General features: G+C 44.4%; 1 protein-coding gene across 7 annotated transcripts in view; it reads left to right on the forward strand.

Annotated features, from left to right (window-relative positions):
* The window catches only part of bbs9 (Bardet-Biedl syndrome 9), a 453250-nt gene that overhangs the window by 105344 nt on the left and 321079 nt on the right, over positions 1-26827 (forward strand). For all 7 annotated transcript variants that reach the window (XM_078539791.1, XM_078539787.1, XM_078539785.1 and 4 more), the window contains 2 exons: positions 5226-5398; positions 5575-5727. In XM_078539791.1, coding sequence (XP_078395917.1) covers positions 5226-5398; positions 5575-5727 — 326 coding nt within the window. The remainder of the gene's footprint in view (positions 1-5225; positions 5399-5574; positions 5728-26827) is intronic.

The following is a 26827-nucleotide window of genomic DNA, read 5'->3' on the forward strand; positions in this document are numbered from 1 at the left end:
AATCGATTTAGGAACGTGGAACATCAGAACAGGAGAAGGCTATTCAACCCATCGAGCCTGCTGCACCATCCAATATGATCATGGCTGATCATCCACTTCATTGCCTTTTTCCCCACATTATCCCCATATCCATTTACATCATTGGCTTTTAGAAATCTGTCAATATCTACTTTAAACATACTAGACTGAGCTTCCACAGCCTTCTGGGGTAGAGAATTCCAAAGATTTACAACCTTTGGAGTGAAAAAAATTGCCCTCATCTCAGTCCTAAGTGGCTTCCCCCTTATTTTGAAACTATGTTCCCTGGTTCGAGACTCCCCAACCAGGGGAAGTATCTTACTGCATTTACCCTGTCTGTCCCTTTAAGTATTTTTTAGTTTTCAGTGAGATCAGCAATTCACCAAGGTCCCTTCAACAACACCTTCCAAACACACGACCACTACCATTTAGAAGGACAAGGGCAGCAGATAGATGGGAACATCACCACCTGGAAGTTCCCCTCCAAGTCACTCACCATCCTGACTTGGAAATATATCGCTGTTCCTTCACTGTCACTGGGTCAAAATCCTGGAATTCCCTCCCTAACAGCACTGTGGGTGTACCTACACCACATAGACTGCAGCGGTTCAAGAAGGCAGCTCACCACCACCTTCTCAAGGGCAATTAGGGATGGGCAATAAATGCTGGCCCAGCCAGTGACGCCCACATCCCATGAATGAATAAAAAACCACACTCATTCTTCAAAACTCTGGAGAATAAAGGCCCAGTTTCCCCAACCTCTCTTCATAGGACAGTCCCGCCACCCCGGGAAGAAGTCTGGTGAATGTTTGCTGCACTCCCTCTATGGCAATAATGCCCTTCCTAAAGTAAGGGGACCAAAGCTGCGCACAGTACCCCAGGTGTGGCCTAACCAAGGTTCTGTAGAATTGAAGCAAGACTTCACTACTCCTGTACCCAAATCCTCTTGTGATAAAGGCTAACATACCATTAGCCTTCCTAACTGCTTGCTGCACCTGTATATTAGCTTTCAGTGACTTATTGATGAGGACGCCTTTTTATGCACCTGCACTTTCTAATCTCTTACCATTTAAGGAATACTCTGCACATCTGTTCCTCCTACCAAAGTGGATAACCTCACATTTTCCCATATTCCATCTGCCATGTTCTTGCCCACTCACTAAATCTGTCCAAATCCTCTTGCAGCTGCTTTGCATCTTCCTCACAACACACATTCCCACCTAGTTGTGTGTCATCCGCAAACTTGGAAATATTATATTTGGTCCCCACGTCCAAATCTTTGATATATATTGTGAACAGCTGGACCCCGAGTACTGATCCCTGAAATATACCACTAGTCACAGCTGCCAACATGAGAATAACCCTTTTCAACTTCCTGTTTCCCATCCTTAATCTATGCCAGTATATTACCTCCTATCCCATGTCTTTTGGTTTTGCCAACCAGCCTCCTGTGGGGGACTTTATCAAAAGCCTTCTGAAAATCCAAGCATACTATGTTCACTGACCCCTTTATCATCCCTGTTAGTAACATTATTAAAAAAACTCCAAGGGCAGCTTTTTCCGGTCGGTGAGCGGGGGTGGGGCCCTCTCGCCGACGCGGGGTAACATCGGGCATGCGTCCCGATGTCTCCCCGCGTCATTTAGATTTTCAGTTCGGCGGATGTGCAGCTGACTCAGTTGTGCGCCCACTGACCTGTCAACGGTCTAATAAGGCCATTAAAAAAGTAATTGAAATGATTAATGGACCTGCCCATCCAACCTTAAGGTGGGCGAGCAGGCCAGGAGCCCAGACGGCCTTCTGAAAAAGCATCGAACCTCATCCACGGGTGGGATGTGGTTTCATGAGGGATTTAAAATTTTCAGAATATTTTTAAATAAAAGTAATGGACATGTCCCAACTCATGTGACAGTGTCAAATGAGGGGACATGTCAGGAAAATTTCTTCTAACCTTTAAAAAAATTTTATAACTTCATCCAATCTCCCTGAGGTGGCACTTTGCCTCAGGGAGATCTGTGTGCCCTTTCGCGCACTCCTGGCTCGGAATCCCCCCACCCCCACCTACACAGGGAGTGCTCAGCGCTTCCGAGTGGACGTCACGCTGGGCGGGCCTTAATTGGTCCGCCCACATAAAATGGCGGCCCGCCGCCAATTGGGAACCCGCCCGCCCACTCCCGCGCAACTTCCCCGATGGGGGTAAAATGCTCCCCCAACAGGTTCTCGAACGTGATTTCCCAGTCATAGATCTTTGTTGACTATGTCGAATCAGATCATTATTATCCAAGTGTCCATTTATCACATCCTTTGTAATAGATTCTAGCATTTTCCCTACTACTGATGTCAGGCTAACAGGTCTGCAGTTCCTTGTTTTCTCTCTCCCTCCCTTCTTAAATAGCAGAGTGACATTTGCTACCTTCCAATCTGCAGGAACCATTCCAGAATCTATAGAATTTTGGAAGATGATCACCAATGCATCCACTTTCTCCATAGCTACCTCCTTCAACACTCTGTGGAATATCGGCTCCTGGGGACTTATCAACCTTTAGTCCCATTAATTTCTTCAATACAACCTTCTCACTAATACTAATTTCCTTCAATTCCTCATTCTTCCTAGTTGCTTGGATTTCTAATTCTGAGAGATTTCTTGTATCTTTCTCGGTGAAGACAGACACAAAGTAATCATTTAGCTTCTTTGCCATTTCTCTATTCCCCATTATAAATTCTCCTGTCTTTGCCTGTAATGGACCCACATTTGTCTTAGCCAAACATTTCCTTTTTAAGTACCTGTAGAAGCTTTTACAGTCTGTTTTTATGTTTTTTGTTGGTTTACATTCATATTCTGTTCTCCCTTACTTCTAGCCCCCCACTGGCAGTGCTGGGCCTTTCTCAGTGTGCGTTTCACGCTGGCTGGCTGTTAATTTGCCCAACAAGCGAAATATTCAGGCCTTATCTTTTTGACATTATTTTGCATTTTAGGTTTAGTTGATGCTGGCTTTCGTTTTGTCTGCCTTTTAATTTCACTTGCCACTTTTCTACTTCCCGTTGCCAGCTTCATTTGCTTCCAATTTGAGTTACCCCTCAGGTTCCCATCCTTCTGACAAGCCGGTTTAAACCTTTTCCAACAGCATTAGCAAATCTCCCTGCGCGAATATTAGTCCTGGTCCTGTTAACGTGTAACCCATCCAGCTTGTACAGGTCTCAGCTGCCCTGGATTTGGGTAAATGGACTTAATCTAGACGTTAATGAAAATGCATTTGAATGGCGGAACAGGCTTGAGGGCTGAATGGCCTCTACCTGTTCCTATGTTACTACTTCAGGACAGTGCCACTCAGTGAGCCACCTGCCTGTACTGTCAGCCAGGCCTCTTGTCTCCAGTAAATGTATTTTGCCTCTTCTTCGCCTCACATATATACAGGGGCTACTGTGTTTACATAAGAATATACAAAATAGGAGCAGGAATAGGCCATTTGGTTCTTTGACATTGAGTCATGGCTGATCTTCTTCAATTTCATCTTCCTGCACTATCCCAATATCCCTTGATTTCTCTTAGGATCCAAAAACCTATTGATCTCTGTCCTGAATATAGTCAACGATGGCACATTTTAAAAATTCTTTCACAGGACATGCATGTTGCTGGCTAGGCCAGGATTTATTGCCCATCCTTAATTGCCCTTGAGAAGGGGTGGTGAGCTGCCTTCTTGAACCGCTGCAGTCCATGTGGTGTAGGTACACCCACAGGGCTGTTAGTAAAGGAGTTCCAGGTTTTTGACCCAGTGACAGTGAAGGAACAGCGATATAGTCAGGATGATGTGTGACTTGGACGGCAGCTTGCAGGGGTTGGGTGTTCCCATGCATCTGCTGTCCTTGTCCTTCTTAATGCTAGAGGTAACAGGTTTGGAAGGTATTGTCAAAGGAGCCTTGGTGAGTTGCTGCAGTACATCTTGTAGACAGTCCACACTGCTGCCACTGTTTGTCAGTGGTGGAGGGAGTGAATGTTTGTGGATGGGGTGCCAATCAAGCAGACTGCTTTGTCCTGGATGGTGGTGAGCTCCTTGAGTGTTGTTGGAGCTGTTTATCCAGGCAAGTGGAGAGTATTACATCACACTCCTGACTTGTGTCTTGTAGATGGTGGACAGGAGGGTGTTACCTGCTGCAGAATTTCCAGCCTCCGACCTGCTGTTGTAGCAACAGTATTTCTATGGCTGGTCCAGTTCAGTTTCTGGTCAATGGTAACCCCCAGGATGTTGATAATGGGGGATTCAGTGATGCTAATGCCATTGAATGTCAAGTGGAGATGGTTGGATTCTCTCTTGTTGGAGGTGGTCATAGCCTGGCATGTGTGGCGTGAATACTACTTGTCACTTATCAGCCGAAGTCTGAATATTGCCTAGGCCTTGCTACATATGGACACGGACTGCTTTCTAACTGCATTATTGAGACTTCCTCAATAATTGATTCTAGCATTTTCCTAATGACTGGCCTATAGCTTCTATTTCTCTGTCCCTCCTTATAGTGGTTTTACATTTGCTAACTTCCAGTCTGTTGGAACTGTTCTAGAATTTAGGGAATTTTTCAAAATCATAGCTAGTGCATCCACAATCTCTGCAGCCACTTCCTTTAGAACCCCAGGATGTAGGCCTTCAGGTCCTGGGAATTTGTCAGATTTTGACCCCCTAAGTTTCTCTGATATCCAGGAACATCCCAGACCTGAGTGTTGCCAGGCTCCCCTTTGTAAATTGAGAATAATTATGTTCATTTAAGATTCATCAAAAGTTTGCAAATGGGGGAGTTGTTAAGTTAAAGCAGACAAGAAGAGAAATCTTCTGTGATTTGTTTGGTTACATGGTATTTTAAGTCAAATTACAACCTTATATTTCCTCAATTACACCCTTTAGAAAAATATTACAAATGAATCACTGAGCAATAAATACGTCACTTTTTGTAATAAAATTTTCCAGAGGAAATTTTGAACTTTTAATGGACATGAGAACAATTAACCACATAAATGTGTAGGAAAGTGTTGCCTTTAGGAATGACAGAGCAGGTAGGAATTGGTTGAAATCAAAGGAGAATAATGTCTGATAAATGACGACTAAAAATTGGGTAATAGTAATATAGTAAAAGTGACTCTGAAAACTCTTGTAATTCTCCTTCCTTTCAAATGAGCCTGCAGGAAGAAACATTTTTATATTTTAATTCAACTTTTTAGGTCGCTACAGAATTCAATGTGACCAGTTTGAAGACCTCTGGCTCATAACAAAAGAGCTTATTCAGCGTTTAGAAGAGAGTTTTGTGAGGGAAGGAACCAAAGACTTCAGGTGCATGTTCTCTGGGCCTCTTCCTTTGCAGGAGTACTTTCAACTCGTCGATCGCCATTTTGAGGTCTGTCGTCTTAAATTAATATTAATTATGTTGCTATTATTGTGTAGATAATGTCATAGATTTGGAGAATTAATTTTATTTTGTATTCTGAGTGAATGTACTCTCCTCAGAGAGCAGTTTTTAAATTTTATTTTTGAAAAGCTGAGCAGAGTGTGAGGTCCTCTCTGTTTTTGTAGTTGCGGCTAAACGCTGAGAAGTATAAGGAGCTCCTTTCAGAAAGAGCTGTACAGTACAGAGCTATCCAACGACGACTTTTAACACATTTCAAAGACAAAACTCCCACACCTCTACGTAACCTGGATACTTTACTGGATGGAACATATCGGCAGGTTAGTATGTTTAGAAAATTATTTGAAACTTATTCCAATGTGTTCCACCGAGATTGCTTTCCACATGCTTAATCACTGTCCTAATGATTGTCTTGTGTTAGTAAAAATGCAAGTTGCTGTCATTACTGTTACTGTAGATATGAGAGTAGTGGCAAATGGTTTTTCTTTTTGTCCTGGAGGAAGGTTTATAGTGGGGTTCTTCAGGAGTCATTTTAAACCGGTATAAAATGCTGATTTGCCCTCAACTGGAGTATTGCGCCCAATTCTGGGTACCACACTTTTGGAAAGATGTAAAGGCTTTAGAAGAGGGTGATGAGAATGGATCCAAGGATGAGGAACTTCAATTATGTGGATAGATTGGAGAGGCTGGGGCTATTCTCCTTAGAGAAAGCTGATAGAGGTGTTTAAAATCATATGGGGTCTGGACAGAGTAGATGGGGAGAAACTGTTCTCTTGGTGGAAGGATCGAGAACCAGAGAACACAGATTTTAAGGTAATTGGCAAAAGAAGCAATAAAAACATGAGGAAAACCTATCTTACGTAGCGAGTGATTAGGATCTGGAATGCATTACCTGAGAGCATAGTGGAGGCAGATTCAGTTGTGCCTTTCGGAACAGAATTGGGTAATTATCTGAAGGGAAAATTTGTCAGGCTGCAGGGAAAAGGCAGGGCAGTGGGACTAGATGAGTCACTCTTGCAGAGACCCAGCACAGACATGACTTGCCTAATGGTTGTCTTCTGTGCTGTTACATTCCATGATTCTATTCGATGTGATAACTGATGTGGAATGGATGGGCAGCTTCGCTGTCGTCTTGTGCCGTTGAGGCTTCTTATGCTGCGTTTGTTTAATAGGCTTGGCTCATCGCCATTGCAGTTACTGCAGGAGCTAAGGTGAAGCTGGATATATGTAGAATCATCTCCTCTATTTGGCATTTGATGCCAGGATCCAGCTAGTTGCAATGCTTGTGACCCTGATAACAGTAAACAGTAGGAAAGCAGTCAGATTTGAGAATACCCAAGCATAGTTTAATTTTTTCCACTTCATAGATTCCATGGTTCAGTGCATAACTCTTAATGACTCTAAATGCCTTTCAAATGAATAATAGTGTCCAAAGTCCACTTATCATAAAATACATTATTTAATATATTATTAGACAGGAGAACACAAACATGTCTTGATTCATAACAAATATGTAGCTCTGACGTACAGTGTCGATAGTTTTATTCATTCCGGTACTGTGTATGACAGTCAGTTCTGACCTTATAGTGAAGGCAAAGGGGCTGGAAAGGGCAAAGTCATTTGGAACGGATTTTAGGGAACAATGAAAAAGTCACCTGGTTTACCTTGAAGCAAACTTTGGGCAATAGAGATACACTTGCATTCATTTTTTTAAAAAACTAGAATGAAACCTTAGAGGGCAATCTATTGTGATTAAAATCTGTCGGGTGAGATCTAATAACCAAATCACTCTAGATGTGAGGCAGCTGTGTTTCAATGAGGGGTTTTTTTTGAAAAAATATACTTTATTCATAAAATATTTGAAAAACATTACATAACATTTCTAAATGGCCAACACAAGAAGTGCAATCATATTCAACTTTTACATATGGATCATGAGGTGCTTCAATACAATCAATGAATATTAGTCATTTCAATATGGTCATTACAGGCAGTCAGATAGGGCAATGATATTGGAGTTATCGACATACATCATGTTGCACTCTGAGGTGCTTCAATACAATTATAATACATTCAGTGTTCACTATATACGTTCATTGTGAGTCCTACAGCCCGAGGGGTCTATACAATTCCCAGCCCCTCGGTGCACTATGGCAGTAAGATCTTAGACAGCGACCTTTCCCCATTGCGCCTTTGTGGTGGCTGCCCCAAGCTTTACTGCATCCCAGGGGCCACTGACAGAGCACTGCCCCTGTGCAGTGGTCAGACCAAGCTTTTTGTGCTAGGGGCCACATTTCAATTTTTTTTCTCACTCGAGGGGCCAATGAGAAAATTTCAGGAAGATAAGGTTTGGTGCAACATTAAACATGAATTTCAATAAAATGTTGAGGTACGAGGAAAAGAAACAGCTTACCCCCCGTCTCAAGTGCTTACTCACACCGACTGTGTGAAGTGGTGCGAGTGTGTTGGTGTGTGAGGGTGAGGCCAGTGCAAACCCCGAGACTGGGAAAGAGCGACGCAACTCACTCACTCGCTCTCACTGTTTCTCTCTCACTCTCTCACACTCTCTCTCTCTCTCTCTCTCTCTCTCTCTCCACACCTCTGCCCGGTCGTCGCCCTCGCGCTTGCCCCCATCCCCCCAACAGACCCATTGCTGCCATTGCACTGTTTTTTCAGGCCTCAGACTGAAGAAAGCTGCTCCTCCAATTAGCGGCTGGTTCTCTTCCACCTTTGCTGATAGGATCATGTGAGCCTATCAACAGCAAATATGCGAGACAAACAGCCTGCGATTGGAGGAGCAGAAACTCGCAGAAGCTTCGAATTTGCTTACTGGCCTTTTAAACATGGGTTTCACAGGCCAGATAAAAAAGCTGGGGGGAGGGGGTCTGCATCATGGCCCGCGGGCCCCAGGTTGGACAAGCCTGGGTTAGACGGTTCCTGAATATTATTTTTCTCCGTTTGTTTGGTTGGTTGACTTCTATGTGCAGGAGAATGTAAGAAAACCAATAATGAGGAACAAATCAATTTTTCCCATTGTAATTCCTTACTCTCCTGGTCCTGATTCCAACTGCATTTTGGCCCCAGTATTTCTGACGCCATTACCTTGCTTGATGGATTATTCTAAACATTTATCATCCTTTTTAAAATTCATTCTTTCATGGGATGTGGGCATCGCTGACAAGGCCAGCATTTGTTGCCCATCCCTAATTTCTCTTGAACTGAGTGGTTTGCTAGGCCATTTCAGAGGACAGTTAAGAGTCAACCACATTGCTGTGGATCTGGAGTCACATGTAGGCCAGACCAGGTAAGGACAGCAGATTTCCTTCCCAAAAGGACATTAGCGAGTCAGATGGGCTTTTACAGCAAAGCAATGATAGTTCCCTGGTCACGATCACTGATCCTAGCTTTCAATTCCCGATTTTATTAATTGGATTTAAATTCCACCAGCTGCTGTAGTGGGATTTGACCCCATGTCCCTAGAGCATTAGCCTGGCTTTCTGGATTACAAGTCCAGTGACACTACCACTACACCACCGTCTCACCACTTTTGAGAAGTCAAGCCCTGGGATGGTACCAGTGTATATTAGAGTCGTGTTGGCAGTAGGGCTGGAGGCTGGCAGCTTTCCAAAATGGAAGAAGCCTGTCTTGGAGATGGAATTAATCTGGCAAGAAAATTAATCTCACAATCAAACAACATTTTCAAGTGCCACAAAACCGTATTTAGGCAAAGGCAGCACTTGGGAAAGGTAATGGAATTCGTTGTCCTTTTGTGGCTAAGAAAATAATCAAAATAGCTTTATTGGATATTTTAACTGTATAAGGGAAAGTTTTGATCTAGGCTTATACGATCCATTTGAATTACTTGCTGTTTGACTCTACTTCAATTCTATTTCTCTTCTAAATCATGCTTTGCCTTTATTCTCCAATTACTCTTCGCTATTTCACGCCTTGCTGTCTGTGATATCTTTCTCTGTCTGCCTGGCTGTTGTTTGCTCACAGATGTATTTGTCTTTATCTACACCTGTCATCAGTCATTTGCCAATGCCTGACCCTGCCAGAATGATGTCTGCTGTTGTTGGGCACTATTGGGACCTGTTCACCTTCAGTGAGCCCCTTCTTCCACAGGTTGTACAGTTACGTACGTGAGAGTAATGACATTTATTCCAACGCCTACCAGTGTAACACTAGTACAAGGAAGGGCAACTCTGATGGGCAACACATCATTTGCTAAAGGTGGGACTGGATTGCTGTGTTTGTAATAAGTGACATATTATGGTTAAAAGCCACAGTTAATGACCATAGCAGATGAAACCCCATGGCAATTAATGAAAACTTGGCAATAATAGAAAAGTATACTGCTGATAGTTTTTCTGAAGTCTCCAGTAGCATTTTCCTCAATATACCTGCCCTTGCTGCCAGTTTGAAGCTGCCCCATGTACCTAGTCCCAGCTCCTGTATCCAAGGTGACCAAAACTCCCCCCTGGAAGTGAGTGCAGAAGACAACTTGCACACACTTCTAGCGATGTAGCTCGCTGTTTCTGCTGAGAACATTACTGACCACCCCAGCACAAGTACCTTGCTTGTGGAGCTGCGAGTGCTAAGTTGTATCACTGGCTGACGAGTGATATGCTGCCTATATAAGGCATAGTTCCGTGAAAACAAATCTATACCTAGATGCAGAGCTCTGATGAGTTGTATCAAAATGTTTCAATTTTAATATTAGTTAAGCACCTAATACTGAACAATTTTAAAAGTTTGTGGGTCGTCCAACTGAGCTTCTGGGAATTCTTTCTTTCAAGTTGTTGCATATCACTGCCAATTGTGCTTCGGTTGGTGGACTACTAAAAGAGAGAAGAACTTGCATTTATAAAGCAGTTTTCCATAGCTTTAGGACAGCCCAGAGCACTTTACTTCAAAAGCACTCCTTTAGCTATAATGTAATGAAGAGAAATGTTGCAGCTAATTTGCGCACAGTCAGGTCCCACAAACAGCAATGTGATAAATGGACTAGATAATCTAGGAGCATTGGAACAAGAGTGGGCCATTCAGCCCATTAGCCCTATTGTCATTCAGTTAGATCATGCTGATCTGTACCTCAACTCCATTTACTTGCTTTTGTTCTTTTACCATTGTTCTTCAGGTACCATGCCCTGAAAGGGCTTTGGCGACCATGGACTTCTTGGTCCATGGGTATGCTTGTCAAGATGCTGCACCGGTTTGCCGTTGCCTTCTGCATATATATGGCTGACCAGGAATTTCTCCTACACCTGCCCCTGCCATTGGCATGTGTTAGAAGGATTTATAAGTTGATATTCAACCTGTTCGGCCATGTTATGAACACACCTTCCTTGGCCATCATGTCCTGGAATGGGACTTGAAATTGGAGTTTCTGGCAGGGATGCTACCCACTGCACCACAAGACCTCTTCCATAACCAATAACCAACAAAAATTTGTTTATCTCGTCTGGAAGGTTTCAGTTGTTCCCCAGGGAACTCGGGGAGAGTGTTCCAGATTCCCACGACCCATTGTGCGAAGAAGCATTTCCTGATTGCCTTCCTCAGTGGCTTACCTCGTAATTTAATGTTGTGTCTATTGACCTGGATTCTCCCCACAAGATGAAATAGTTGCCCTGTTATCATTTTTAATGCAATCCATAGTGAAACAGCCCTCTGTAAATGAACAATTTCTCCAGTCCTTTGTCCTAAGTCTCTTAGCTTTCAATCTTGGTTCCTTGTCCTGGTGCCCACAATCACTATAAGCACCTGTCTGTCTTGTCCAATCCTATTTAACAATTTTAGACACCTCTGTCAAATCACTTCTTAATTCCGTCTGTTCTCACAGAACAGCCCCGGTTTTTAGAAGTTGTCTTGTATTTGTATTTCCTCACGTAGGCAGCATCCTATTGAATCTGTGCTGCAGTCTTCATTGCCTCAACATCCTTCCTTTGACCTAGAGCCTTAAACTGTGCACAGTGCTCCAACTGTGGTGGTTGTGATAGAATCAGGAATCAAGGTGGTAGCTATTGGACTTATAGAGCACTATACCACACATATCTGAACTTTGAAATTCAAGTTTTTTTCTGCATTAATGGGCAGAATTTTTGCTCAGCTTGCGAGCACGGCCCTGACACGCACAAGTTTAAAATAGTGCGTGATGATGTCGGGTGAGCGTCCCGACATCATCACGCAGTCGCACGATATTTCACACGGCAGGTGTGCACAAGTGCTGGAGCTGCATCCACCATTAATTAAGAGGCCAGTTAAGGCCATTAAAAAGTCAGTTGACACCAATTTTTCATTGTCCGCCTGATTTCACCTGCGTCGCACAGGCAAAACGGGCAGGCGGCCGGCCGACAATTTCTAAAACCTCATACACAGGCGAGATAAAAAGGGCCAGGAGCATTGCCAGTGTGAGTGGTGAGGAGTTTGATAGATAGTTTGCTGCTGGTAACTTATTGGTATGTGGCAGCTTCATCTCTGGGGGCTTCACTGTTAGCATTTCCAGGCTTCATTTCAGGACCCCGGAGACATCCAAGCACCCCAGAGAATTCAGACCGTGTGGACCCTTCCAGGTATCAGACAGCCTTCTATTACCCTGGTAGTGGAGACTGTGGTCTTTGCTGGAGGCATCTCCTCTGAGGAGGAAGAGAGGGGCAGATGGGAGAGGAGGCCAGTGTCCCTATGCCGCTTCCAGGGGAGCGACCTGTAGGAGGAGAGGCGCAGACACAAGGGGCGCAGGGCCAGCAGGTAGTCCAAGGTGGAAGGGGCCACAGAAGACACCACTATCCTGCTGCCAGGGTTTACACGCGGCGATGCAGCTACCTCAATATGTCCGAAGTTGAATGCCGAAGGAAACTCTGCCTCTCAAGGGAGACAGTGACCCCCATCTGTCAGATGATTGGGCCTGAGATCATCTCCAACCATGTGGGTGGACACCTCGTGCTAGTGGCTCTGAAGGTCACAGTGGCCCTCAACTTCTATGCCTCTGGCTCTTTCCAGGGCTCAGTGGGGATCAGTGTGGAGTCTCCCAATCAGCTGTCCACAGTTGCATCAAGCTGGTGACAGAAGCTCTGTTCAGGCGGGTAATGACATTTGTTCTTTACTGTACGGACGTAGCGAGCCAGAGACTTTACCGCGATTGCTGAGTTCCCCTGCAGCCAGGCTGCAATCAACTACACACATTTGGCCATCAAGGCACCAGTGGGTCAGCCGAGTGCCTTCGTCAACAGGAAGGGATTCCACTCCATGAACGTGCAGATAGTGTGTGACCACAGGATGCTGATTCTGCAAGTCTCTGCAAGGTAACCAGGCAGCTCCCATGACACTTACATCCCGAGACACTCCCAGGTGCTGAGGCTCTTCAGTGCCCCAGCCCAACTGGATGGATAGCTTCTGGGTGACAAGGGCTATCCCTTGAAAAGATGGCTATGACACCTCTCTGCCACCCAAGAACAGAGGCAGAGCAGTGTTATAATAGGAGTCATTCCTCCACAAGGGTGGTGGTAGAGAGGACCATAAGTCTTCTGAAGACTCACTTCCAATGCCTGGACCGTTCAGGGGGTGCACCAGAATACCCCCCAGTGCAGGTGTCATTGATATAGTGGTTACATGCTGCGCTCTCCACAATCTGGCACTGGCAAGGGGGCACCCACTGGAAGAAGAGGATGTTGACGCAGCTGCACAGGCCACAGGTGAGTAGTGAATCAGAAGAGGAACACGGTGAGGAGAACGCTGAGGGTGTGGAGGCAGACCTCAGTAACCTCCAGGGAGGCAGGGACGCCTTGATCCAATGCTCCTTCAGCTAGGCTGCCAAATGAGTGTTACCACCTCATGTCAGGGCTTATGCCTCCATCCAGGTTCACAGAAATGGCCCTTTGACCCTATAGTCCACTCAGTGCCTGTGCAATAAAGTTTCGAGCCACCCACGTCCAGCATTACATACTGGCGTACGCTGTACCATATGAAATAAAAAAAGTGAAGCATACTCAAACCATTACAACAAAAGAAAATTTCTCTCATGTTGACAGTCAAAACAAATTAACAGAACCTTCTCTGGCCTTCAGCCCCAGACCAGTTAAATTAAACAAAACATTGCACAACAGAAGTTTACCTGTGATCAGACCCTCATGTACTCATGGTACCTTAAACTTGTGTTTGCGTGTGCAACGTCTTGGTGTTCCCCCCTCGCTGGCACCGGCATTGGAAGCCTGCTGTCCTGTTGGCCTTGATGACCTTGGTGGTCGTCCTCTGGCCAGTGGGGCCTGTGCTGGCCCCGCCTGGGAGGGAGCAGCCAGTTCCACGTCTGGCACCTCCCCAGTCGCCGCAGCCTCATCAGATGCCACGGTCACTGGCAGAGGGGAGGAGGAGCTGCTGCCGTCATCTAGAGCGCCCTGAGAGGAGCCCGCAGAGATGACAAGCAGCTCATGCACCAACAAGAGGTCGCTCTGGACCTCCCTGCACACCATTGATGGACGGGCACCTAGCTGGGACACTGAGTGCCTCGTCCATCTCCCACACGGACACTGACCACCTGAGGTCAATGCCTATGTGAGGGCTTGCAGATCCGAGCACAACCCCAGGAGTCCCTGGTTTTGTCCCTGGAGCTGCCTCTGCATGAGAGTCACCACTCTGTCAATGGAGGAGGCAGTGCGCTCGGCTGTGAGGGTCAATGCAGTGTTGATATTCAGTATGGGCTCCTCCATAATGGAGATCATGGCATGCATAGCATACCCTCATGGATCTCTGCCAGATCCTCCCTCACATCTCGCTGGACATCCTGCATCTGCTGCCTAATGGACGACTCCAGAGGCTCATCACCTGCCTTCGACTGAGCATTGTCCTGCTCTCCAGCAGTTCTAAGCCTGCTGGCATGCTGGGCACACTCTGCCTCCGCCTGCATCTCCATTGAGTGTGAAGTGTCATCACCGCAGTATCAACATGCTAGCTGAAGATCTAACACCCGCTGAGGTGCTGGTATCTGCACTGGTACCTGGTTGAGAGAGCGGGTGTGATGCAGGTGCATCTGGAGCCTGGCAGTCCTCTGGCAACAGGGTGGGTCTTGAATGCGTAGTGGCAAACCTAAGGGAGAACAACGATATGTCATTAGTTTAAGTCATCACACTGTCACTGTGCATGCCAGGCATCCTGGTGAAACTATGGAGATATGCATCATGGTGCCATTGTCTTTCATTGAGCAATGGGGAATCCAGTTTTGAGGCTCCCATCAATAATGAGACTGTACAAGAATGTTTGCACTATCCGAAACTCTCTCCTAAGTGCACTGCACTTTTACCTTCGTCTGACACCTCAGCCTCTCTGCGGCCAGTTGACCAAGGTGCGAGGCGCCTCTCCAGCACCAAGGCGTCCTGCTTGTATCTGGGTAGGATTAGGAGGTTAGCGGGGCCTCTGCTGGTCCATGACCTTCTAATGTTGTTATGGGCCGTCTTCTCCTGAAAGAATAGAGGAGCATTGATTAGTCCATACTACCTGCAGCGCCATTGCAGCCTGGCCAACTCCACCTGAGGAACACCTCGCAGGGCACATCTGAGTCGTGGCCCTCGAGCCACAAGGCACTCAGTCTAAGCAGCCAGGGCTCACCCCCTTGGCCAGTTTCGGCGTCATTGACAATTGGCACTCAGACTCTAACATCCCTGAGCTTCATGGGGGGATGGCCAGCCCTTAACACTTCAACATACTGATCCATGTGAACACGGTCCTCACCCTTCCTAAGCGCAGCAGGTCTTTAAACCTCTTGCAGCACTGGACCTCGCTGCACCACACAACATCATGGCTGCTGACCACTGCCACCTCCTCCCAAGCTCTTTTTGTCAGGTGTGGTGTCCACCTCCTTCCATCCTTGGGGACAAGGGTGTCCCTCCTGGCAGCCACCTCCTCCAGGAGGATCACAAAGCACTCATCAGAAAACCTGGGTTGGTGGGGGGGAAGCTGAGTGCCCAGCCAACCTGCCCTCCCGCCTGGCGTCTGCAGCTGCATTGGCATCCATAATTTTTAATCTCCCGCTGACAACACTGAAGATGTCTTCCTTGCCAGCAGCCTTCCAAGGCCTTACTGTGCCGGTTTAAACCGGCTGCCAGGTCACCATTGGACCCAATAGTCGACAGGCCCCTGACCGCCCCTTCCTGACCATTTAGGGAGCTGCCGTTCGCACTCGGGCCGTAATTGGCCCGCCAGCGTGAAATTGCGGTCAGGGGCCAATCGCCAGCAGCGGGCCATTTCCCACCCGCTCCTGGGCCCACTGACTGCGCCCGACTACTGAACTCAAAATTCTGGCCAATGTTTTTTGGAAAAGTTTGCAATTCTAAAAATGTACTTCTTTGTTAGGTATCTTAGTTTTTAAAAACAATTTTGCCCTTCTAAAAGCAGTGCTATAGTTTTTCAGTTAGATCATGGCTGATCTGCACCTCAGCTCCGTTTTTCAATGCGATGATACTTGGTGATACAGGTATGGCCATGTGTGTTGCCCATCCACAGTTACTCTGGACAGGCATTGGTAAGTTTTCTTCCTGAACTGGTACAGCCTTTAGAGTAATGCTATTTCCACAATAGTATTTGGTAGGTAGGCAACAACATTTCTGGGAAACTGTAAACTATAAAATAAATTAGGCAATGTTGTTATAATTCTGTTCAAATTACTTGGCTAGGCCTTCCGCAAGATGTAATTGCTTCCGGACATGCATAGTATTTACATAACTATTTTGACAGAAAGCTATAAACGTTGGGAACTTATGGATAGCTATAATGTTGATAATTACCACTAGTACAATAACACTATTTACTTAGATCATTAGAAGGAAATGATAGTCTTATCTCCTTGTCTCAGTGATGATAGGAAAATATCAATTTGCTTTATGTTACCTGAAAGTTTGAAAGGTTCTCTTGGTAGCATTATCAGTCTTCCTGTTTAATCTTGTCCAGGGTAATTATTTCTTTTATGCTGGCCTTTATGCACGAGGTTTTGAATACATGTGATTGAACACGGGTAATTGTAACAGCTATATGTGACACCCCATTCTGTTATTTTTTTAAAAAGCCATTAACACTGATTTGTTATATAATCGTCTACCACAACAAAGGGGGGGAAAGTCACTCTCTCAGGGGGCTACCATGAAAGTACCAGGTAATTATACTCCTTACAATAGAAGGATTTGAATGCTTGTAAATTCCACCGTCTAGGTAGTTTTGAAAATACAGAGCCAACAAAATGTAACTCTAGCTTCCTTTCTGAAAGAGCCTTTGGTGCCTTTTAAGATAATAAGAATGGAAACGTGGGAGTAAGGAATGACTCTCTGGGCATTTTTATTGTTCACTGGACATTTGTCATTTTGAAATATGACCGACTGATACTGAATACAATATCATTGCTGAATACAATATCAATAATTCTATCCTCAAAGAACTGTGAACAGGGAAGGAAATTTTAAAAATTCTTCAATATGCTAAAAGGAAGAAATGATTCCACCAACAGTCATGGTTTCATCTATATTAACACAAGGCACAGTGGGATACTGATATGGACAATAGGTCAGCCAGGTATGCAGAATACATCACTAAGCAAGGAACAAATTGTGACCTAAGACAGACAAATTCCTAACCTTTGAAGGCCTCTTGATTGTTACTCTGATATGTGGGATCTTGGGCTTCATAAATAGGTATTGAGTACAAAAGCAGGGAAATTATGCTGGACCTTTATAAAGCTCTTGCTAAGCCACAAGGAGTGTTGTGTCTAGTTCTGGTCACTGCACTTTAGGATCTGAGGGTCCTTGAGAGGGTGCAGAGGAAATTTACCAGAATGGTTCTAGGGATGAGGGTTTTTAATGACAAGGTTTGGTTGGAGAAACTGGTGTTGTTCTTGGAGCAAATGAGGTTGAGAGAAGATTTAACAGAGATGTGAGAGATTATGACAGGTTTAGATGTAGATAAAGTAAAGAATGAAAATTGGCTGACTGGAGTTTTTCTTTGAGGACACACCTGAGCAATTTTCCAGTTTATTGATTAGATGCTAGTGTCATATCTGTGTTGGAACAGCTCATCTAAAGGCATGGCTAGTTTTGGAGCACATGACTTCAGTACTATAGCTGGGATGATGTCTGGGTCCATATCTTTGCTGTATCCAGTACACGCAGCCAATTTTTGACAATACATAGAACAAATTAAGTTGGCTGACGATTGAATCCGTGTTGATGGGGACCTCAAGAAGAAGCTGAGATGGATTGTCCGCTTGGCATTTCAGATCATCTCAAACACTTTCGTTTTTTGTACTTTTGCATGGTTACACCATCCTTGAGGATGAAGATGCATGTGGAACTTCCTCCTCCTGTTAATTGTTTAATTGTCTACCACCATTCACAATTGGATGTGGCAGGCTGTACATCTGATCTGCTCCATTGGCTCTGGGATCACTTAAGTTCTGTCTGTAGCATGCTGTTTAGTATGCATGTACTCTTTTATGTTGTAGCTTCACTAGGTTAACACCTCATTTTCAGCCACACCTCGCACTGTTCCAGGCATACTCCCCTACACTCATTGAATCAGGGTGGGTCTCCTAGCTTGATGGTAATGGTAAAGTGAGGAATATGTCTGGCCATGAGGTTATAGATTCTGTTGCTCCTCATGACGATGATGCAGATGGATGCCCAGATTTATGCTGCTGGACCTGTTCTTAATCTGTCCATTTAGCACATTGGTAGTGTCACTCAACATGATGGATGGTATCTTTAGTGTGAAGACAGGACTTCGCCTCCACAAGGACTGTGCGGTGGTGACTCCTATCAATACTGTTAGGAATAGATGCATCTGTGATATGTAGATTTGCGAGGATGAGGTCAAGTAGGTTTTTTTTTATCCTCCCACATGCCACGAACCCAGTCTGGCAGCTATGCCCTTGGTGTCCATATACACAAATTCTAAAAGGTGGCAGGACACATTGATAAGGTGGTTAAAAAACGCATGGGTTACTTGGGTTTATAAGTAGAGGAATAGAATATAAAACAAAGAGGTCATGCTGGAACGTTATGAATCACTGGTTACGCCTCATCTGGATTATTGTGGACAATTGTGAGCATCACAAATCAGGAAAGATGCAAAGGCCTTAGAAAGGATACAGACGAGGTTTACCAGGATGTTACCCAGGGTTGAGGAGAGGTTGGAAGTGTTAGGCCTGTTCCCCTTGGAACAGAGAAGGTTAAGTAATGACCTAATAAAGGTTTACTGGATGAGAGGTTTTGATAAGATAGATGGAGGAAACCTATTGCCTTTGAATGACTCAATGGCCAGAGGTTATAAATCCAAGTCAGACTGTCGCCTGCACACTGAACGTCTGCTCTGAGAGACCCATTCCTGATGGGGTCACAACCATTCACACTGTGTCAGTCAAAACCATTGAATAGATTGTTACCTTCAACTTTGAACTATAACTGCTTCAGTATGAATAAAAAGATTCAACATCATTGGAAAAGGATCTAGAGGGAAGATTTTTTTTCACTGAGTAATCAGGGTCTGGAATGCTGTACCCAAAAAGGTGGTGGAAGCTGATTCCAGCAATAATTTTAAGTGAGTTAAATAGCTACTTGAGGATGAGGAACTTAGAGAGTTATGAACAAAAAGCAGGATGTGGGAGTAAACATGACTGCTCTTTCTTAGAACCAACACAGACATGACAGGCAGAATGGCCTCCTCCTACACTGTACATTTTCTATGATTATATTCTAGGACTCAGCCAGCTTGAGCCACTCTTGGAGATGGACATGGATGTCTCTCAGCCAGAGTATGTTCTGTGGCCAGGTTACACTCAGTGCTTCTTCCAAGTGGTATTTAATTGGAGGAGTACTGATTCATCAGCTGTGATAGCGGGTAATCAACTGGTTTCCTTGTCCATGTTTGACCTGATGCCAGGAGACTTCATGTGGTCTGGAGTCAATGTTGATTGTATGAGGTAACTTGGTAGTTTTCCATTTGCGGTCCATGGAATTTAGGGAATGAACACTTTTCAATTTAATGACAGTAAAGTTTCTACGAATGAGGGAAAAAATCTGAAATTACTTCAATTATTACTGTTAACATGAGGGTCTTGTTTAAATCATTTCAGTTTGTTATTCTTTGAAGATGATAAATTACATTTGACTACTCATTGCCTTGTGCATAAATTTCTTAAACATCAATAACTTTGTAAAGCTTTACTGGGTGGTGTTGAGAAAGTTGTAGATATGGCAAAGATCCTTCTCTCATTGTTTATGTAAGGGATCAGTTAAGTGCAGCACATTAAAGAAAGTTAGGCTGGGAAATTTGCATACCCATGACCACAGCCCATTACAGGTGTTAAACCTGTCCACCCATTTTACACACAGGGCAAAATCTTGTTGCAGTGGCAAGTATCCCAACGGTGGGATGGGAAGTGAATGGTACTTCTGCTCAGAGGTGAGATGGTTAGCCACGCACAGTCATGCAGCGGCCAGCCAATTAGGCATGTACAGTTGAGGGGCATGGACAATTGTGTAGTAGGGGCAGGCAGGCAGTTGCCAACCCCACCATTATCTCATGGTGGTTGAAGATCTGGGTTCTATATTCAAATGGCATCTGGACAGACATCCACTCCCTGCAAGCCAACAGCATCATCCTGTCTGAGGTGAAGATTTTGAACTTGAATTGCTTCCATCCCCTACCCATCTGCCACTCTTGGACCCTGGAGCTGGAAGCCATCACCTTGTACCCTCCCTCTTGTCACCTTTTGACCTTCCCTCCATCACCCTTGATCCTCCCTCCATTACATTAGCCCTGCCTTCTGTGACCCTCAAACTACCCACCATCACCCTTGATCAACTGTCTGTCAACCTAGAGCTGTGCCCTCAGCACCGAGGAACTGGCCCCCACCTTGGCATCCTTGGCCTGTCCACCATCAACATCAACCCTCCCTCAAATCACCCTTGATGCGCTTGGTTACCCTCGATTTCCCCCAACCTCAACTCTGACTTGCTCTCAATCATCCTTGATCTCCCCCTTTGCAAGCTTGTGCTGTCTTTGGCAGAGATTGATCTTCCTTCTTTCATCCAGCTCCCTCCCCTCTGTTTCCCATAACCCTTCTTAGGGCGATCATGACCTGTCCTCCCTCTCGTGGACAGCCATTCCCTGACTTCCATGGACAACTGCCACCTTCCCTTCCACAGAAAGCCATCCCTTGACCTCCCTGGATCACCGCCACCCATGCTCAAAGCAACAGCTCAGCCTCCTCTCCCCTGCTCCAACAAAGTTGCCATCAGGAAAAGCAGCACCTACTCACTCTAAATTCACCAGGAAGATTACGTTGCCTGCTGTATGCCACCTTTAACCAACTGTGAGGGCATGTGTATCTCATTTGCTACTGATTTAATTGCAAAGGCACAATTTAATCTGGTGGCCATGTGTTTTAATGAGTGTACACGACATGCTAATGCATTAAAAATAGGTTCCGGCTGCTGGTCGCAATCCGTCTTTAATCCACTGCCAGTTTACTCCCCAATTTTCATTCCGCTGCTGGGAATCTGACATTTCGCCTCTTGCACGTTTAAGTGACCCCACCCACCTCATTCCCTGGTCCCAGGAGTATCACTAGATCCCGCCGATATCCTGCACCCAACCCATCCTCTATAGCAAGTGCAATTGGAGGACAAACAGGCAAAGTGCCATTACAGCAGGTATAATCAATCACTTGGGTTCTGAGATGTAGACTTTAAAGAGCAGCAGTTGTGATTCAAAATAATTTTGTCCAAGGTGACAGTAAAAGTTATAACCATTTAGAATTTTTTTAATTCCTTTCCCATTTTAACCACAATACCTGAATTTTATTGTTCATACCATTCTGATTTACTTGCAAGTAATGTTGAGTACTTCTGCAGCATATCCCTCATCGCATTTAACATTTTTGCAGCTTTGAAGGTTTGAAATGAAACCATCTGGCAACTTTGCTCAGCGATGAGTTGTGCTTACCTCTGTCTCATGGGAATCAGCAAACGTCTGACTTTAGTAAAATAACAGATGAGAATTGGAAAATTCGGCCATTATGTGGGTCAGTAGCTGGAAAAAATCATTTGTATCTGTTTTATTTTGCTGTGTTTTCTTTGTTTTGTTTTATTGGTCCCTTGTACAGCCATTTTGTGCTTGGTATTGTGTATTTAAATGACTGCTTCTCCCACCAGTACCCTCTGGGCCGCTGATCCAGTGGTAGAGGTCGTTTTACGTCAATCAAGATCTGAAATGGAATTTGTAGTGAATGATATCAAATGTATAGGATCAGAAAAATAGCCTAGGCCAAGAAAGGTGTCATTGAGAGAGTGAAGCACTTAGAAATTGCCAGTTTTAGAAGAAAATAGTGGCACCTGATTGAAGCATGGAATAAGAAAGCTGCTACTTCAAGAAGTTTTAAAAAATTGATGTTCAAACTGAGCACCTTGTGTTGTATATTTTCTTTGATAAAATGGACCTCGAAGTGGAGGTTTCCACTGTAATGCATAATTTTGATCAATCTGAAATATCTGTTTTTATTACTTGACATTCTGACCAAGTATCCATCTTTTGTTTGCAGTGAAATGTTATGCTGCTGTCAGATGGACTGGATGTGGTTTCAGTGTGTTCTTTGGCAGTGCAGAGTTAGATTTTGTCAGAAATAAAATGGCAAATGACGTGTAAGAGTGACTTTAGAGTGTCACCAGTTTACATTTGCAGCTCTATCGTAAACATGTACATTGGAATTTAAAATGATAGAATGTATGACTTTAAAAAGGTGACTTTTAAGGTGTTCACCCTCACTTCATCTAAGGAGCACAGTCAGTCTTGACTCCTCATGTGCAATGCAGATGCTTTCATCTCACTTCAAAAATGTTTGTGTGAAGAGAGTTGACTATATAAAATAAATTACAAATTTTACCTTCCACTCAGGTACTTTACCTCTCAAGCAGGTCCTTGATACTATCCCCCTCCATAACTGACTCTGAACGTAGACATTTCAAACTGATGTCACATTGTTTATAAGACAACTTCATCCTACTGCAGGGCTTCACAGAATTATAGAATTGTTACAGCACAAAAGAAGGCCATTTAGCCTGTAAAGTCCATGTGGCTCTCTGCAAGAGCAATTCGGCTAGTTCCACTCCCCTGCTCTTTCCCCCTAGCCCCACAAATGTTTTCTCTTTAGGTGCTTATCCAATTCCCTTTTGAAAGCCATGATTGAATCTGCCTCCACTGCACTGTCAGCCAGTGCATTCCAGATCCTATCCACTTGCGGTGTTTAAAAAAAAAAGTTTTCCCTTGTGATGCTGTTGATTACATAGCAACTAGGAGCAGGAGTAGGCCATTCATGGCTGATCATCCAACTCAATAGCCTGCTCCTGCTTTCTCCCCATACCCTTTGATCTCTTTCACCCCAAGAGCTATATCTAACTCCTTGAAAACATACAATGCCTTGGCCTCAACTACTTTCTGTGGTAGCAAATTCCACAGGCTCACCACTCTCTGGGTGAAGAAATTTCCCCTCATCTCAGCCTTAAGTGATCTACCCCGTATCCTCAGACTGTGACCCCTGGTTCTGGACATCCTTCCTGCATCTACCCTGTCTAGCCCTGTTAGAATTTTATAGGTTTCTATGAGATTCCCCCCTCATTCTTCTGAACGCCAGCGAATATAATCCTAACCAACTCGATCCCTCCTCATATGTCAGTCCCGCCATTCCAGGAATCAGTCGGGTAAACCTTCGCGGGTATCCCTCTAAAGCAATAACATCCTTCCTCAGATAAGGAGACCAAAACTGCACACAATATTCCAGGTGTGGTCTCACCAAGGCCCTGTACAATTGCAGCAAGACGTCCCTGCTCCTGTACTTGAATCCTCTGGCTATGAAGGCCAACGTACCATTTGCCGCCTTTACCGCCTGCTGCACCTGCATGCTTACCTTCAGCGACTGGTGTATGAGGACACCCAGGTCTCGTGGCACATCCCCCCCCCCCCATTTATAGCCATTCAGATAATAATTTGCCTACCTGTTTTTGCTACCAAAGTGGGTAACCACGCATTTACCCACATTATACTGCATCTGCCATGCATTTGCCCACTCATTCAGCTTGTCAAAATCACACTGCATCCTCCTCACAGCTCATCCTCCCACCTAGCTTTGTGTCATCTGCAAATTTGGAGATATTACATTTAGTTCCCTCATCTAAATCTTTAATATATATTGTGAATAGCTGGGGTCCCAGCACCAATCCCTGCGGTACCCCACTAGTTACTGCCTGCCATTTGGAAAAAGACCCGTTTATTCCTACTCCTTGTTTCCTGTCTGCCAACCAGTTTTCTATCCATCTCAATACACTGCCCCCAATCCCATGTGCTTTAATTTTACACGCTGATCTCTTATGTGAATTCTTTTGCCAATCACCTTAAATCGGTGCCTTCTAGTTCTTGATCCTTGCGCCAAAGGGAGCAGTTTCTCCCTATCTACTCTGTCCATACTCTGATGATTTTGAACACGTCTATCGAATCTCTGAATCTTCTGTTCTCTAAAGAGAACAGTCCTAGTTTCTGCAGTCTATCCATGGGACTGAAATTACTCATCCCTGGGCCCATTCTTGTAAATCTTTTCTGTACCCCCTCTAACACCTTCACAGCCTTCCTAAAGTGTGATGCCCAGAATTGGACATGCTACTCCAGTCGAGGCTGAACCAGTCTTTTATCAAGGTTCTTCATAACTTGCTTGCTTTTGCACACCCTATTTATAAAGCCTAGGATCACATATGTCTTTTTAACCCCTTTTTCAAACAGCCCTGCCACCTTCAACGATTTGTGCACTTATACCCCCTTCTATTTTTGTTCCTGCACCCCCTTTAGAAATGCATGCTTTAGTTTATATTGCCTCTCCTTGGTCTTCCTACCAAAATAAATCACTTCACACTTCTCTACATTAAAGTTCATCTGCCTGGTCTCCTCATTCCATCACTTGTCTATGTCCTCTTGATAGTCTATCACTATCCTCCTCACAGTTCAGCACTTACAAGTTTTGTGTCATCTGCAAATACTTGTGCCCTGTAAACCCAAGTTTTAATATATAACAAGAAAAGAGTGGTCCTAGTACCGACCCCTGGGAAACCCCACTGTATACCTTCCTGCAGTCCAAAAAACAACCATTCATCCCCACTCTTTGTTTCCTGTCACTCAGCCAAGAACTTCAACTTTTGGACATGTTATCCTATTTAAAACCTTGCATTTTATCCTCTCCATGGCCTTGCCTCTCCCTATCTGTTTACGCTCCCTCCAACCCCTGAAAAACTCTCCATTCTTTCAACGTGACCTCGTGTATTCCCCCTCCCCTTTTGCCTCCATTGTCAGCTGTGCATTCACCTGTCTCAGCCTCATGCACTGGAATCTCTGCAGGCCCCTCTCCTCCCTTGATATCCTCCTTAAAATCCACCTCTTTGATTAAGCTTTTGGTCATCCCAATTAATATATCTTCATTTGTCATGCCATGCAGTTTTTTGATCACACCTTGTGATATTAAAGGTACTTTCTAGATGCAGTTTTTGCTGTTAGCCTTTCTTCTTGATAATTAGCATTAATGTTTTGATCGGCCTGAGATGCACTTTATGTTGTGATTTTGCAATATGTGTTTTTTTAAACTCTTCCCACACAGCGGAGATAGAAAAGGTGAAAGAAATGACAAATTTCATTGTACCTCTGCCTTGGGAATCACTGAACAGGGCTATTTGAGGTGCTGTGCAATCGCTGGCGACTGGTTTATTTGAATTCGGGTGTGCTATAATAATGGCACTTTCATATGTTTTGGTGACAGGCTGGGGAATGCAAAAATGTTCAGCTGTTTCAATTTTAATGTGACTTTTTATGATGACTTTTCATAGTATTCACTTATCAAATGTAAACAATTGTGGCAATTCCCATTGGTTCCCTGTCAGCTTCCCCAGATATGAGGATGGTGGAATTGAACATCCTATGTGATATATTAATTTCATGCAAACTGGTATGCAAAACATTTTAGAAGGAAAACCTATTTTAAACCTGGAAGATGAAGATAGCAGATTAGTGGTTGGAGATCTAGTTTCTTGTCATAAGGTCCGGGGTCAAAAACATATCATTGTTTTTACTAAGAAACCACTTTAGTGAATATTTTGCTGTTTGCGGTACTGAAATCAAAGTCAGACTGATGCTGGCATTTGAATGTGTTCAAGGTTTCTGTACTCTCCCTCCATCACTTGTCTGAGTTATGGTGCTGGAAGCTTCTGTGAGTTACTCTGGGGGAAGGGACAGTTAAGGAGTCAAATATAGTGAGGGCCCGTGGGTAACTGGAAGACTTCAAATCTGTTGATCTCAGGAAAAAAATGGGTTGAAAGTAATGGTGTGTGCCATCTTGAAAATATGAGGACAGAGTTGTTTGCAGCAGAGAAGAAAAACTTCTCATTGAATATTTTAAAATAATAAAGACTAACAAATTGCATACTTTTCAGTTACTGGGAATAGAACAATAAACAAAGTCGTAGAAGATTAAAAATGCAAAGTCAAAACTCAGATGCAGGAGGCTTAAATAAGAAGTTGATTGTTAATGGTACTATATGACACAAACCGAGTGCCACAAAGTGCTTCCCAGCCAATGAAGTACTTTACAAGGGCAATCATAGGTGTAGTATTGAGAAATGCAGCAGCCAGTTTTTTTTTATTCATTCATGGGATGTGGGCTTTGCTGGCTGGGCCAGTATTTATTGCCCATCCCTAGTTGCCCTTGAGAAGGTGGTGGTGAGCTGCCGCCTTGTACCACTGCAGTCCCTGTGGTGTAGGTACACCCACAGTGCTGTTAGGAAGGGAGTTCCAGAATTTTGACCCAGTGACAGTGAAGGAACGGTGATATATTTCCAAGTCAGAATGGTGAGTGGCTTGGAGTGGAACTTCCAGTTGATGGTGTTCCCATCTATCTGCTGCCCTTGTCCATCTAGATTGTGGTAGTTGTGGGTTTGGAAGGTGCTGTCGAAGGAGTCTTGGTGAATTTCTGCTGTGCATTTGTGGATGGTATACACTACTGCTACTGTGCATCGGTGGTGGAGGGAGTGAATGTTTGTAGATGGGGTGCCAGTCAAGCAGACTGCTTTTTCCTGGATGGTGTCAAGCTTCTTGAGTGTTGTGGGAGCTGCACTCATCCAGGCAAGTGGGGAGTATTCCATCACACTCCTGACTTATGCCTTGTAGATGGTGGAGAGGCTTTGGGGAGTCAGGTGGGTTACTTGTCGCATGATTCCTAGCCTCTGGCCTGCTCTTGTAGCCACAGTATTTATATGGCTAGTCCAGTTCAGTTTCTTGTCAATGGTAACCCCCAGGATGTTGTTAGTGGGGAATTCAGCAATGGTAATGCTATTGAATGTCAAGTTAGATTCTCTCTTG

The sequence above is a fragment of the Cetorhinus maximus genome, chromosome 4 (assembly GCF_964194155.1).
Source record: "Cetorhinus maximus chromosome 4, sCetMax3.hap1.1, whole genome shotgun sequence".
Classification (NCBI taxonomy): Eukaryota; Metazoa; Chordata; class Chondrichthyes; order Lamniformes; family Cetorhinidae; genus Cetorhinus; species Cetorhinus maximus.